Source organism: Pristiophorus japonicus, chromosome 9, assembly GCF_044704955.1.
Source record: "Pristiophorus japonicus isolate sPriJap1 chromosome 9, sPriJap1.hap1, whole genome shotgun sequence".
Taxonomy (NCBI): Eukaryota; Metazoa; Chordata; class Chondrichthyes; family Pristiophoridae; genus Pristiophorus; species Pristiophorus japonicus.
The window spans coordinates 4347073-4363077 of NC_091985.1; the positions used below are offsets into that span (position 1 = coordinate 4347073).

Consider the following 16005-nt stretch of genomic DNA (forward strand, 5'->3'; position numbering starts at 1 on the left):
CTCTCCTTCTCACACAGCGCTCCTTCTCATACTCCTTCTCACACAGCCCTCCTTCTCACACAGCACTCCTTCTCACACAGCGCTCCTTCTCACACAGCACTCCTTCTCACACAGCACTCCTTCTCACACAGCGCTCCTTCTCATACTCCTTCTCACACAGCGCTCCTTCTCACACAGCGCTCCTTCTCATACTCCTTCTCACACAGCACTCCTTCTCACACAGCACTCCTTCTCACACAGCGCTCCTTCTCACACAGCGCTCCTTCTCATACTCCTTCTCACACAGCACTCCTTCTCACACAGCGCTCCTTCTCACACAGCACTCCTTCTCATACTCCTTCTCACACAGCACTCCTTCTCACACAGCACTCCTTCTCACACAGCACTCCTTCTCACGCAGCACTCCTTCTCATACTCCTTCTCACACAGCGCTCCTTCTCACACAGCGCTCCTTCTCATACTCCTTCTCACACAGCACTCCTTCTCACACAGCACTCCTTCTCACACAGCACTCCTTCTCATACTCCTTCTCACACAGCACTCCTTCTCACACAGCACTCCTTCTCACACAGCACTCCTTCTCACGCAGCACTCCTTCTCACACAGCGCTCCTTCTCAAACTCCTTCTCACACAGCGCTCCTTCTCACACAGCACTCCTTCTCACACAGCGCTCCTTCTCATACTCCTTCTCACACAGCACTCCTTCTCACACAGCATTCCTTCTCACACAGCGCTCCTTCTCACACAGCGCTCCTTCTCACACAGCACTCCTTCTCACACAGCGCTCCTTCTCACACAGCGCTCCTTCTCACACAGCACTCCTTCTCACACAGCGCTCCTTCTCACACAGCACTCCTTCTCACACAGCACTCCTTCTCACACAGCACTCCTTCTCACACAGCACTCCTTCTCATACTCCTTCTCACACAGCGCTCCTTCTCATACAGTGCTCCTTCTCACACAGCGCTCCTTCTCACACAGCACTCCTTCTCACACAGCGCTCCTTCTAACACAGCGCTCCTTCTCACACAGCGCTCCTTCTCACACAGCACTCCTTCTCACACAGCGCTCCTTCTCATACTCCTTCTCACACAGCGCTCCTTCTCACACAGTGCTCCTTCTCACACAGCGCTCCTTCTCACACAGCACTCCTTCTCACACAGCGCTCCTTCTCACACAGCGCTCCTTCTCATACTCCTTCTCACACAGCGCTCCTTCTCACACACGCTCCTTCTCACACAGCGCTCCTTCTCACACAGCGCTCCTTCTCACACAGCACTCCTTCTCACACAGCACTCCTTCTCACACAGCACTCCTTCTCATACTCCTTCTCACACAGCGCTCCTTCTCACACAGCACTCCTTCTCACACAGCGCTCCTTCTCACACAGCACTCCTTCTCACACAGCACTTCTCACACAGCGCACCTTCTCACACAGCGCTCCTTCTCACACAGCATTCCTTCTCACACAGCGCTCCTTCTCACACAGCGCTCCTTCTCACACAGCACTCCTTCTCACACAGCGCTCCTTCTCACACAGCACTCCTTCTCACACAGCACTCCTTCTCACACAGCACTCCTTCTCACACAGCACTCCTTCTCACACAGCGCTCCTTCTCACACAGCACTCCTTCTCACACTCCTTCTCACACAGCGCTCCTTCTCACACAGCACTCCTTCTCACACAGCGCTCCTTCTCACACAGCACTCCTTCTCATACTCCTTCTCACACAGCACTCCTTCTCACACAGCGCTCCTTCTCACACAGCACTCCTTCTCATACTCCTTCTCACACAGCACTCCTTCTCACACAGCACTCCTTCTCACACAGCACTCCTTCTCATGCAGCACTCCTTCTCATACTCCTTCTCACACAGCGCTCCTTCTCACACTACACTCCTTCTCACACAGCGCTCCTTCTCATACTCCTTCTCACACAGCACTCCTTCTCACACAGCACTCCTTCTCACACAGCACTCCTTCTCATACTCCTTCTCACACAGCGCTCCTTCTCACACAGCACTCCTTCTCACACAGCACTCCTTCTCACACAGCACTCCTTCTCACACAGCACTCCTTCTCACACTCCTTCTCACACAGCGCTCCTTCTCACACAGCACTCCTTCTCACACAGCGCTCCTTCTCATACTCCTTCTCACACAGCACTCCTTCTCACACAGCACTCCTTCTCACACAGCGCTCCTTCTCACACAGCACTCCTTCTCACACAGCGCTCCTTCTCACACAGCACTCCTTCTCACACAGCGCTCCTTCTCACACAGCACTCCTTCTCACACAGCACTCCTTCTCACACAGCACTCCTTCTCACACAGCACTCCTTCTCATACTCCTTCTCACACAGCGCTCCTTCTCATACAGTGCTCCTTCTCACACAGCGCTCCTTCTCACACAGCACTCCTTCTCACACAGCGCTCCTTCTCACACAGCGCTCCTTCTCATACTCCTTCTCACACAGCGCTCCTTCTCACACAGTGCTCCTTCTCACACAGCGCGCCTTCTCACACAGCACTCCTTCTCACACAGCACTCCTTCTCACACAAGCACTCCTTCTCACACAAGCACTCCTTCTCACACAAGCACTCCTTCTCGCACAGCGCTCCTTCTCATACTCCATCTCACAAAGCACTCCTTCTCACACAGCACTCCTTCTCACACAGCGCTCCTTCGCACACAGCACTCCTTCTCACACAGCGCTCCTTCTCACACAGCGCTCCTTCTCATACTCCTTCTCACACAGCGCTCCTTCTCATACAGTGCTCCTTCTCACACAGCGCTCCTTCTCACACAGCACTCCTTCTCACACAGCACTCCTTCTCACACAGCGCTCCTTCTCACACAGCACTCCTTCTCACACAGCACTCCTTCTCACACAGCGCTTCTTCACATACTCCTTCTCACACAGCGCTCCTTCTCACACAGCGCTCCTTCTCACACTCCTTCTCACACAGCGCTCCTTCTCACACAGCGCTCCTTCACATACTCCTTCTCACACAGCGCTCCTTCTCACACAGCGCTCCTTCACATACTCCTTCTCACACAGCGCTCCTTCTCACACAGCGCTCCTTCTCACACTCCTTCTCACACAGCGCTCCTTCTCACACAGCGCTCCTTCTCACACTCCTTCTCACACAGCACACCTTCTCACACAGCGCTCCTTCTCACACAGCGCTCCTTCTCACACAGCACTCCTTCTCACACAGCACTCCTTCTCACACAGCACTCCTTCTCACACTGCACTCCTTCTCACACAGTGCTCCTTCTCACACAGCACTCCTTCTCACACAGCGCTCCTTCTCACACAGCACTCCTTCTCACACAGCACTCCTTCTCACACAGCACTCCTTCTCACACAGCGCTCCTTCAGCGCTCCTTCTCACACAGCGCTCCTTCTCACACAGCGCTCCTTCTCACACAGCGCTCCTTTTGACACAGCACTCCTTCTCACACAGCACTCCTTCTCACACAGCACTCCTTCTCACACAGCGCTCCTTCTCACACAGTGCTCCTTCACATACTCCTTCTCACACAGCGCTCCTTCTCACACAGCGCTCCTTCTCACACAGCGCTCCTTCTCACACAGCACTCCTTCTCACACAGCACTCTTTCTCACACAGCGCTCCTTCTCACACAGCACTCTTTCTCAAACAGCACTCCTACTCACACAGCGCTCCTTCTCACACAGCGCTCCTTCTCACACAGCGCTCCTTCTCAAACAGCACTCCTTCTCACACAGCGCTCCTACTCACACAGCACTCCTTCTCACACAGCACTCCTTCTCACACAGCGCTCCTTCTCACACAGCACTCCTTCTCACACTCCTTCTCACACAGCACTCCTTCTCACACAGCACTCCTTCTCAGACTCCTTCTCACACAGCGCTCCTTCTCACACAGCACTCCTTCTCACACTCCTTCTCACACAGCACTCCTTCTCACACTCCTTCTCACACAGCACTCCTTCTCACACAGCACTCCTTCTCAGACTCCTTCTCACACAGCACTCCTTCGCACACAGCACTCCTTCTCACACTCCTTCTCACACAGCGCTCCTTCGCAAACAGCACTCCTTCTCACACAGCACTCCTTCTCACACAGCGCTCCTTCTCACACAGCACTCCTTCTCACACAGCGCTCCTTCTCACACAGCACTCCTTCTCACACAGCGCTCCTTCTCACACAGCGCTTCTTCTCACACTGCACTCCTTCTCACACTCCTTCTCACACAGCACTCCTTCTCACACAGCACTCCTTCTCACACAGCGCTCCTTCTCACACAGCACTCCTTCTCACACAGCGCTCCTTCTCACACAGCGCTCCTTCTCACACAGCGCTCCTTCTCACACAGCACTCCTTCTCACACTCCTTCTCACACAGCACTCCTTCTCACACAGCACTCCTTCTCACACTCCTTCTCACACAGCGCTCCTTCTCACACTCCTTCTCACACAGCACTCCTTCTCACACTCCTTCTCACACAGCACTCCTTCTCACACAGCGCTCCTTCTCACACAGCGCTCCTTCTCACACAGCACTCCTTCTCACACTCCTTCTCACACAGCACTCCTTCTCACACTCCTTCTCACACAGCGCTCGTTCTCACACAGCGCTCCTTCTCACACAGCGCTCCTTCTCACACAGCTCTCCTTCTCAAAATCACTCCTTCTCACACAGCACTCCTTCTCACACAGCGCTCCTTCTCACACAGCGCTCCTTCTCACACAGCGCTCCTTCTCACACAGCACTCCTTCTCACACAGCACTCCTTCTCACACAGCGCTCCTTCTCACACAGCGCTCCTTTCACACAGCGCTCCTTCTCACACTGCACTCCTTCTCACACTCTTTCTCACACAGCACTCCTTCTCACACAGCACTCCTTCTCACACAGCGCTCCTTCTCACACAGCACTCCTTCTCACACAGCGCTCCTTCTCACACAGCGCTCCTTCTCACACAGCGCTCCTTCTCACACAGCACTCCTTCTCACACAGCGCTCCTTCTCACACAGCGCTCCTTCTCACACAGCACTCCTTCTCACACAGCGCTCCTTCTCACACAGCGCTCCTTCTCACACAGCACTCCTTCTCACACAGCACTCCTTCTCACACAGCACTCCTTCTCACACAGCGCTCCTTCTCACACAGCGCTCCTTCTCACACAGCGCTCCTTCTCACACAGCGCTCCTTCTCACACAGCGCTCCTTCTCACACAGCACTCCTTCTCACACAGCGCTCCTTCTCACACAGCGCCCCTTCTCACACAGCGCTCCTTCTCACACTGCACTCCTTCTCACACTCCTTCTCACACAGCACTCCTTCTCACACAGCACTCCTTCTCACACAGCGCTCCTTCTCACACAGCACTCCTTCTCACACAACGCTCCTTCTCACACAGCGCTCCTTCTCACATAGCGCTCCTTCTCACACAGCGCTCCTTCTCACACAGCACTCCTTCTCACACAGCACTCCTTCTCACACAGCGCTCCTTCTCACACAGCACTCCTTCTCACACAGCACTCCTTCTCACATAGCGCTCCTTCTCACACAGCACTCCTTCTCACACAGCACTCCTTCTCAGACTCCTTCTCACACAGCGCTCCTTCTCACACAGCATTCCTTCTCACACTCCTTCTCACACAGCACTCCTTCTCACACTCCTTCTCACACAGCACTCCTTCTCACACAGCACTCCTTCTCAGACTCCTTCTCACACAGCACTCCTTCGCACACAGCACTCCTTCTCACACTCCTTCTCACACAGCGCTCCTTCTCACACAGCGCTCCTTCTCACACAGCGCTCCTTCGCAAACAGCACTCCTTCTCACACAGCACTCCTTCTCACACAGCGCTCCTTCTCACACAGCACTCCTTCTCACACAGCACTCCTTCTCACACAGCGCTCCTTCTCACACAGCGCTCCTTCTCACACAGCACTCCTTCTCACACAGCGCTCCTTCTCACACAGCGCTTCTTCTCACACTGCACTCCTTCTCACACTCCTTCTCACACAGCACTCCTTCTCACACAGCACTCCTTCTCACACAGCGCTCCTTCTCACACAGCACTCCTTCTCACACAGCGCTCCTTCTCACACAGCGCTCCTTCTCACACAGCGCTCCTTCTCACACAGCACTCCTTCTCACACTCCTTCTCACACAGCACTCCTTCTCACACAGCACTCCTTCTCACACTCCTTCTCACACAGCGCTCCTTCTCACACTCCTTCTCACACAGCACTCCTTCTCACACTCCTTCTCACACAGCACTCCTTCTCACACAGCGCTCCTTCTCACACAGCGCTCCTTCTCACACAGCACTCCTTCTCACACTCCTTCTCACACAGCACTCCTTCTCACACTCCTTCTCACACAGCGCTCGTTCTCACACAGCGCTCCTTCTCACACAGCGCTCCTTCTCACACAGCTCTCCTTCTCAAAATCACTCCTTCTCACACAGCACTCCTTCTCACACAGCGCTCCTTCTCACACAGCGCTCCTTCTCACACAGCGCTCCTTCTCACACAGCACTCCTTCTCACACAGCACTCCTTCTCACACAGCGCTCCTTCTCACACAGCGCTCCTTTCACACAGCGCTCCTTCTCACACTGCACTCCTTCTCACACTCTTTCTCACACAGCACTCCTTCTCACACAGCACTCCTTCTCACACAGCGCTCCTTCTCACACAGCACTCCTTCTCACACAGCGCTCCTTCTCACACAGCGCTCCTTCTCACACAGCGCTCCTTCTCACACAGCACTCCTTCTCACACAGCGCTCCTTCTCACACAGCGCTCCTTCTCACACAGCGCTCCTTCTCACACAGCGCTCCTTCTCACAAAGCGCTCCTTCTCACACAGCACTCCTTCTCACACAGCACTCCTTCTCACACAGCACTCCTTCTCACACAGCGCTCCTTCTCACACAGCGCTCCTTCTCACACAGCGCTCCTTCTCACACAGCGCTCCTTCTCACACAGCGCTCCTTCTCACACAGCACTCCTTCTCACACAGCGCCCCTTCTCACACAGCGCTCCTTCTCACACTGCACTCCTTCTCACACTCCTTCTCACACAGCACTCCTTCTCACACAGCACTCCTTCTCACACAGCGCTCCTTCTCACACAGCACTCCTTCTCACACAGCGCTCCTTCTCACACAGCGCTCCTTCTCACATAGCGCTCCTTCTCACACAGCGCTCCTTCTCACACAGCACTCCTTCTCACACAGCACTCCTTCTCACACAGCGCTCCTTCTCACACAGCACTCCTTCTCACACAGCACTCCTTCTCACATAGCGCTCCTTCTCACACAGCGCTCCTTCTCACACAGCACTCCTTCTCACACAGCACTCCTTCTCACACAGCGCTCCTTCTCACACAGCACTCCTTCTCACACAGCGCTCCTTCTCACACAGTGCTCCTTCTCACACAGCACTCCTTCTCACACAGCACTCCTTCTCACACAGCACTCCTTCTCACACAGCACTCCTTCTCACACAGCGCTCCTTCTCACAAAGCGCTCCTTCTCACACAGCGCTCCTTCTCACACAGCACTCCTTCTCACACAGCACTCCTTCTCACACAGCACTCCTTCTCACACTCCTTCTCACACAGCACTCCTTCTCACACAGCACTCCTTCTCACACAGCACTCCTTCTCACATTCCTTCTCACACAGCGCTCCTTCTCACACAGCGCTCCTTCTCACACAGCGCTCCTTCTCACACAGCTTTCCTTCTCACACAGCACTCCTTCTCACACAGCGCTCCTTCTCACACAGCACTCCTTCTCACACAGCGCTCCTTCTCACACAGCTTTCCTTCTCACACAGCACTCCTTCTCACACAGCGCTCCTTCTCACAAAGCGCTCCTTCTCACACAGCACTCCTTCTCACACAGCACTCCTTCTCACACTCCTTCTCACACAGCCCTCGTTCTCACACAGCGCTCCTTCTCACACAGCGCTCCTTCTCACACAGCGCTCCTTCTCACACAGCACTCCTTCTCACACAGCACTCCTTCTCACACAGCACTCCTTCTCACACAGCGCTCCTTCTCACACAGCGCTCCTTCTCATACTCCTTCTCACACAGCACTCCTTCTCACACAGCACTCCTTCTCACACAGCACTCCTTCTCATACTCCTTCTCACACAGCGCTCCTTCTCATACAGTGCTCCTTCTCACACAGCGCTCCTTCTCACACAGCACTCCTTCTCACACAGCGCTCCTTCTCACACAGCGCTCCTTCTCATACTCCTTCTCACACAGCGCTCCTTCTCACACAGTGCTCCTTCTCACACAGCGCGCCTTCTCACACAGCACTCCTTCTCACACAGCACTCCTTCTCACACAAGCACTCCTTCTCACACAGCGCTCCTTCTCACACAGCGCTCCTTCTCGCACAGCGCTCCTTCTCATACTCCTTCTCACAAAGCACTCCTTCTCACACAGCACTCCTTCACACACAGCGCTCCTTCGCACACAGCACTCCTTCTCACACAGCGCTCCTTCTCACACAGCGCTCCTTCTCATACTCCTTCTCACACAGCGCTCCTTCTCATACAGCGCTCCTTCTCACACAGCGCTCCTTCTCACACAGCACTCCTTCTCACACAGCACTCCTTCTCACACAGCGCTCCTTCTCACACAGCGCTCCTTCTCACACAGCGCTCCTTCTCACACAGCGCTCCTTCTCACACAGCACTCCTTCTCACACAGCGCTCCTTCTCATACTCCTTCTCACAAAGCCCTCCTTCTCACACAGCACTCCTTCTCACACAGCGCTCCTTCTCACACAGCACTCCTTCTCACACAGCACTCCTTCTCACACAGCGCTTCTTCACATACTCCTTCTCACACAGCGCTCCTTCTCACACAGCGCTCCTTCTCACACTCCTTCTCACACAGCGCTCCTTCTCACACAGCGCTCCTTCACATACTCCTTCTCACACAGCGCTCCTTCTCACACAGCGCTCCTTCACATACTCCTTCTCACACAGCGCTCCTTCTCACACTCCTTCTCACACAGCGCTCCTTCTCACACAGCGCTCCTTCTCACACTCCTTCTCACACAGCACTCCTTCTCACACAGCGCTCCTTCTCACACAGCGCTCCTTCTCACACAGCACTCCTTCTCACACAGCACTCCTTCTCACAGAGCACTCCTTCTCACACTGCACTCCTTCTCACACAGCGCTCCTTCTCACACAGCACTCCTTCTCACACAGCGCTCCTTCTCACACAGCACTCCTTCTCACACAGCACTCCTTCTCACACAGCACTCCTTCTCACACAGCACTCCTTCTCACACAGCGCTCCTTCTCACACAGCGCTCCTTCTCACACAGCGCTCCTTCTCACACAGCGCTCCTTTTGACACAGCACTCCTTCTCACACAGCACTCCTTCTCACACAGCACTCCTTCTCACACAGCGCTCCTTCTCACACAGCGCTCCTTCTCACACAGCGCTCCTTCTCACACAGCACTCCTTCTCACACAGCGCTCCTTCTCACACAGCACTCTTTCTCAAACAGCACTCCTACTCACACAGCGCTCCTTCTCACACAGCGCTCCTTCTCACACAGCGCTCCTACTCACACAGCACTCCTTCTCACACAGCACTCCTTCTCACACAGCGCTCCTTCTCACACAGCACTCCTTCTCACACAGCACTCCTTCTCACACAGCACTCCTTCTCACACAGCGCTCCTTCTCACACAGCGCTCCTTCTCACACAGCACTCCTTCTCACACTCCTTCTCACACAGCACTCCTTCTCACACTCCTTCTCACACAGCACTCCTTCTCACACAGCACTCCTTCTCAGACTCCTTCTCACACAGCGCTCCTTCTCACACAGCACTCCTTCTCACACTCCTTCTCACACAGCACTCCTTCTCACACTCCTTCTCACACAGCACTCCTTCTCACACAGCACTCCTTCTCAGACTCCTTCTCACACAGCACTCCTTCTCACACAGCACTCCTTCTCACACTCCTTCTCACACAGCGCTCCTTCTCACACAGCGCTCCTTCTCACACAGCGCTCCTTCTCAAACAGCACTCCTTCTCACACAGCACTCCTTCTCACACAGCGCTCCTTCTCACACAGCACTCCTTCTCACACAGCACTCCTTCTCACACAGCGCTCCTTCTCACACAGCGCTCCTTCTCACACAGCACTCCTTCTCACACAGCACTCCTTCTCACACAGCGCTCCTTCTCACACAGCGCTTCTTCTCACACAGCACTCCTTCTCACACAGCACTCCTTCTCACACAGCGCTCCTTCTCACACAGCGCTCCTTCTCACACAGCACTCCTTCTCACACAGCACTCCTTCTCACACAGCGCTCCTTCTCACACAGCGCTCCTTCTCACACAGCGCTCCTTCTCACACAGCGCTCCTTCTCACACAACGCTCCTTCTCACACAGCACTCCTTCTCACACTCCTTCTCACACAGCACTCCTTCTCACACAGCACTCCTTCTCACACTCCTTCTCACACAGCGCTCCTTCTCACACTCCTTCTCACACAGCACTCCTTCTCACACTCCTTCTCACACAGCACTCCTTCTCACACAGCACTCCTTCTCACACAGCGCTCCTTCTCACACAGCGCTCCTTCTCACACAGCACTCCTTCTCACACTCCTTCTCACACAGCACTCCTTCTCACACTCCTTCTCACACAGCGCTCGTTCTCACACAGCGCTCCTTCTCACACAGCGCTCGTTCTCACACAGCTCTCCTTCTCAAAAGCACTCCTTCTCACACAGCACTCCTTCTCACACAGCGCTCCTTCTCACACAGCGCTCCTTCTCACTCAGCGCTCCTTCTCACACAGCACTCCTTCTCACACAGCACTCCTTCTCACACAGCGCTCCTTCTCACACAGCGCTCCTTCTCACACAGCGCTCCTTCTCACACTGCACTCCTTCTCACACTCTTTCTCACACAGCACTCCTTCTCACACAGCACTCCTTCTCACACAGCGCTCCTTCTCACACAGCACTCCTTCTCACACAGCACTCCTTCTCACACAGCACTCCTTCTCACACAGCACTCCTTCTCACACAGCGCTCCTTCTCACACAGCACTCCTTCTCACACAGCACTCCTTCTCACACAGCACTCCTTCTCACACAGCACTCCTTCTCACACAGCACTCCTTCTCACACAGCGCTCCTTCTCACACAGCACTCCTTCTCACACAGCACTCCTTCTCACACAGCGCTCCTTCTCACACAGCACTCCTTCTCACACAGCGCTCCTTCTCACACAGCGCTCCTTCTCACACAGCGCTCCTTCTCACACAGCGCTCCTTCTCACACAGCGCCCCTTCTCACACAGCGCTCCTTCTCACACTGCACTCCTTCTCACACTCCTTCTCACACAGCACTCCTTCTCACACAGCACTTTTTCTCACACAGCGCTCCTTCTCACACAGCTCTCCTTCTCACACAGCACTCCTTCTCACACAGCGCTCCTTCTCACACAGCGCTCCTTCTCACACAGCGCTCCTTCTCACACAGCACTCCTTCTCACACAGCGCTCCTTCTCACAAAGCGCTCCTTCTCACATAGCGCTCCTTCTCACACAGCGCTCCTTCTCACACAGCGCTCCTTCTCACACAGCGCTCCTTCTCACACAGCTCTCCTTCTCACACAGCACTCCTTCTCACACAGCGCTCCTTCTCACACAGCACTCCTTCTCACACAGCGCTCCTTCTCACACAGTGCTCCTTCTCACACAGCACTCCTTCTCACACAGCACTCCTTCTCACACAGCGCTCCTTCTCACACAGCGCTCCTTCTCACAAAGCGCTCCTTCTCACACAGCGCTCCTTCTCACACAGCACTCCTTCTCACACAGCACTCCTTCTCACACAGCACTCCTTCTCACACTCCTTCTCACACAGCACTCCTTCTCACACAGCACTCCTTCTCACATTCCTTCTCACACAGCGCTCCTTCTCACACAGCGCTCCTTCTCACACAGCGCTCCTTCTCACACAGCTTTCCTTCTCACACAGCACTCCTTCTCACACAGCGCTCCTTCTCACACAGCACTCCTTCTCACACAGCGCTCCTTCTCACACAGCTTTCCTTCTCACACAGCACTCCTTCTCACACAGCGCTCCTTCTCACAAAGCGCTCCTTCTCACACAGCACTCCTTCTCACACTCCTTCTCACACAGCCCTCGTTCTCACACAGCGCTCCTTCTCACACAGCGCTCCTTCTCACACAGCGCTCCTTCTCACACAGCGCTCCTTCTCACACAGCACTCCTTCTCACACAGCACTCCTTCTCACACAGCACTCCTTCTCACACAGCACTCCTTCTCACACAACTGCCTCTTTAAAAATGGCCGATTGCCAGCTCGGAGCTATACTGTGCATGCGCATCCATTGCAACGTAACTATTTTTCCCGCGCATGCGCAGAAGGTGTGGCAACGTTTTTCGGCGTGGACAGCAGGCTCCACCCCCGAGGCGACTGGACACGCTGCGCTGCGCCAAATTTGAATTCTAAATTGGGGAAACTTTGGCAAATAATTTCTGGCCTAGAAAAACAGGCATAATTCTGGCAATGTGCCAGAAAACGGACTTTGGGAAAATTGAGCCCATTATAGTTTCTTTTTAAACTCTGTATGTGCCTTTCTATCACCATATTCTTATGACCACTGTCAATAATATTCTGTCATGGTTGACGGGAGGCTTGCTTTGTGGGTGGGATAAGTTTCTCTGTTGACTGTTTTCCATATCTATGCGTAGTTGTTTATCTATCGTAATTGTTTATTTATTTATGATGGTCTTGCAGGCCGGGGCCATTGGAGGGAGCAGTGTACGGTGGTATACCCTGCTGCAGGAGGGCGACGGCTGCGAAGCCAGGTCGCTGATCGCGGTGCGGGCAGGCGCAGCAGGAGGGGCGAAGGAGCCGCGAGAGTCCGGAGAGGGAAGTGACCGGGGCCCAGGAGAGCCGAGAGTTCGGGGCCCAGGAGAGGCGAGGGCCCAGGGGCAGCACGGGGCCAGCCCACACTGCGATGTGTGTGCGCGCTGGGTCCGTGCAGCAGAGCAGGTCTCCATGTTGTCCTGGTTAACCCTTGCCACTGGACCAAGACCTCGCTCTGTCAAGCCCGTGTGGTGGCTGGTGTGCAACGGCCACCCCACGTTAAAAAAATCCACGCACAGGCATCTTCCACCCTTCAACATGTAGTTCAGGATCTGGAATATTAGGTCCTTCATTGAAACACCTGTGAACTCATCCCTTTTTGGCGTGGAAGCAAGTCATCCTCGCTTCGAGGGACTGCCTATGATGATGATGATTCACTGGAGTTTAAAAGAATGAGAGGGGATCTCATAGAAACATTCAAAATTCTGACGGGACTGGACAGGTTAGATGCAGAAAGAATGTTCCCAATGTTGGGGAAGTCCAGAACCAGGGGTCACAGTCTAAGGATAAGGGGTAAGCCATTTAGGACCGAGATGAGGAGAAACTTCTTCACCCAGAGAGTGGTGAACCTGTGGAATTCTCTACCACAGAGATTTGTTGAGGCCAGTTCGTTAGATATATTCAAGAGGGAGTTAGATATGTCCCTTACGGCTAAAGGGATTAAGGAGTATGGAGAGAAAGCAGGAAAGGGGTACTGAGGTGATCTTATTGAATGGTGGTGCAGGCTCGAAGGGCCGAATGGCCTACTCCTGCACCTATTTTCTATGTTTCTATGTTTCTATGTTTCTATGAACTGAGGCATAGACTACAAGTGCAGGGGGGTTATGTTTGAACTGTATAAAACACTGGTTAGGCCACAGCTGGAATACTGCGTGCAGTTCTGGTCACCACATTACAGGAAAGGTGTGATTGAACTAGAGAGGGTACAGAGGAGATTTACGAGGATGTTGCCTGTACTGGAGAATTTTATCTATGAGGACAGATTGGATAGACTGGGGTAGTTTTCTTTAGAACAGAGGAGGCTGAGGGGAAACTTGATTGAGGTGTATAACATTGAGGGGCCTAGATATAGTGGATAGGAAGGACCTGTTTCCCTTAGCACAGGGGTCAACAACCAGGGGGTATAGATTTAAAATATGTGGTTTAGAGGGGATTTGAGGAAAAATGTTTTCACCCAGAGGGTGGAGGGAGTCTGGAACTCACTGCCTGAAAGGGTGGTCGAGGCAGAAACCCTCATCACATTTAAAAAGTACTTGGATGTGCACTTGTAGTGCCGTGACCTGCAGGGCTACGGACTGAGAGCTGGAAGGTGGGATAGCTCTTGGTCGGCCAGCACGGACATGATGGGCTGAAATGGCCTCCTTCCGAGCTGTAAACTTCTATGGTTCTACAATTCACAGCCCATGTACACTCTCCCCTATCACAGACCCTACCCACCCATTGAATCCCCTCCCACAGCCCATGTACACTCTCCCTTCCCATAGCCCATGTACACTCTCCCCTATCACAGACCCTACCCACCCATTGAATCCCCTCCCACAGCCCATGTACACTCTCCCTTCCCATAGCCCATGTACACTCTCCCCTATCACAGACCCTACCCACCCATTTAATCCCCTCCCACAGCCCATGTACACTCTCCCTTCCCATAGCCCATGTACACTCTCCCCTATCACAGACCCTACCCACCCATTTAATCCCCTCCCACAGCCCATGTACACACTTCACTATCATGGTCTACCCACCCAGGTGAGTTGGAATTTGTTATTAGAATCCTCACCATGATTTGTGTTAGAATAGAATCACAGAATGGTTACAGAACAGGAGGTCATTGGGCCTGTCAAGCCTGTGCCAGCTCTCTGCAAGAGCACCTCAGCTAGACCCACTCCCCCGCCCTTTTCCTGTAGCCCTGCCAATTTCTAGCATCATAGAACGGTTACAGCAAATAGACCGATGCAGAGTTCTCTGCCCCCCTCACGTGGAGTGACCCCAGCAGAGGTTGGGAGCTGAGGTCGCAGTCCGCACTGCGTGACTTGTCACATGTACGGAACTGGGAAAAAGGAGCAATTTGTTCTTAAAGTTCCAAGCACTTACCGATAAAGGGGATGAGAATCAGGCCAATACCCATGTTGCGATGCGTTTCTTTCGCTGCTATGCGCGTGGCAATGGTGTTCTGGGTTTCTGTTGCCCGCATTAGCTTCGCCCGGGCTTTCTGAAGATCATCTCTGCTCTTTTCTTTGTTAATTTCCTGTGTTATTAATTCCTTTTCCGCCTCCTGCAGCTCTCTTCTCATCGTGTCGATCTCCTCCTCCAGATCGTTGTGTGCCACTGGTGTTTCCTCGGTCTCGCGATCCACATCACCTTTGATCTCCTCTCCTCCCGCCACTGCCTCTTTGATCTCAGCCAGAGCTGAATCCACCTCCGCTGCCCACCTGGCCTTCTCTGTGTCGCTCAGCCTTTGGTTACCAGCACGGACGGCCATCTCAGCGAGAGACACAAGCGATGTTATCACCTTTCGATAATGCGGCAGGGTCTGTCGCCTGAAACCCTTCTGGTGTTCCATTGTGCCTGTCGCTGTGGTGTGTTGCCAGAGCGGGACTGATACTCCCCACCGCCTGTTACCCAACTCTGCCAGACAAGTCCTGAGGGCTGTAACTTGGTGAGAGCTCTCCTGTCAACCAAGAGCCCAGGCAGTGAGTGTGACACCAGGATGTGGTGTAACTGCGTTTATGTCAGGCTGGGTAATAGGAGGAGTGTCGACAGAGAGCTTGGGGAAGGCAGCACGGTCTACGTCGACAGGAAGGCTTTTGTCATCGCCACAACTCTCAAAGTTCTGCAAATTCACAAGGAGCTTACTTACCCAGAGAGTGGTGAGAATGTGGAACTCGCTACCACATTCAGGCGAATACGGTAGATGCATTAAAGAATCTAGGCTGGCACCCCAGTGCAGTACTGAGGGAGTGTCGCACTGTCAGAGGGGCGGTACCGAGGGAGCACCATACTGTTGGTGGGGCAGTACTGAGGGAGCCCCGCACTGTC

General features: G+C 53.8%; 1 protein-coding gene across 1 annotated transcript in view; it reads right to left on the minus strand.

Moving 5' to 3' along the window:
- Positions 1–15651, minus strand: part of LOC139272549 (cingulin-like protein 1) — a 38134-nt gene extending 22483 nt beyond the window's left edge. Inside the window, exon 1 of the mRNA XM_070888607.1 lies at positions 15061–15651. Within this exon, the coding sequence (XP_070744708.1) occupies positions 15061–15529 (469 nt within the window). The 5' untranslated portion in view covers positions 15530–15651. The remainder of the gene's footprint in view (positions 1–15060) is intronic.
- Between the last annotated feature and the right edge of the window lie 354 nt (positions 15652–16005).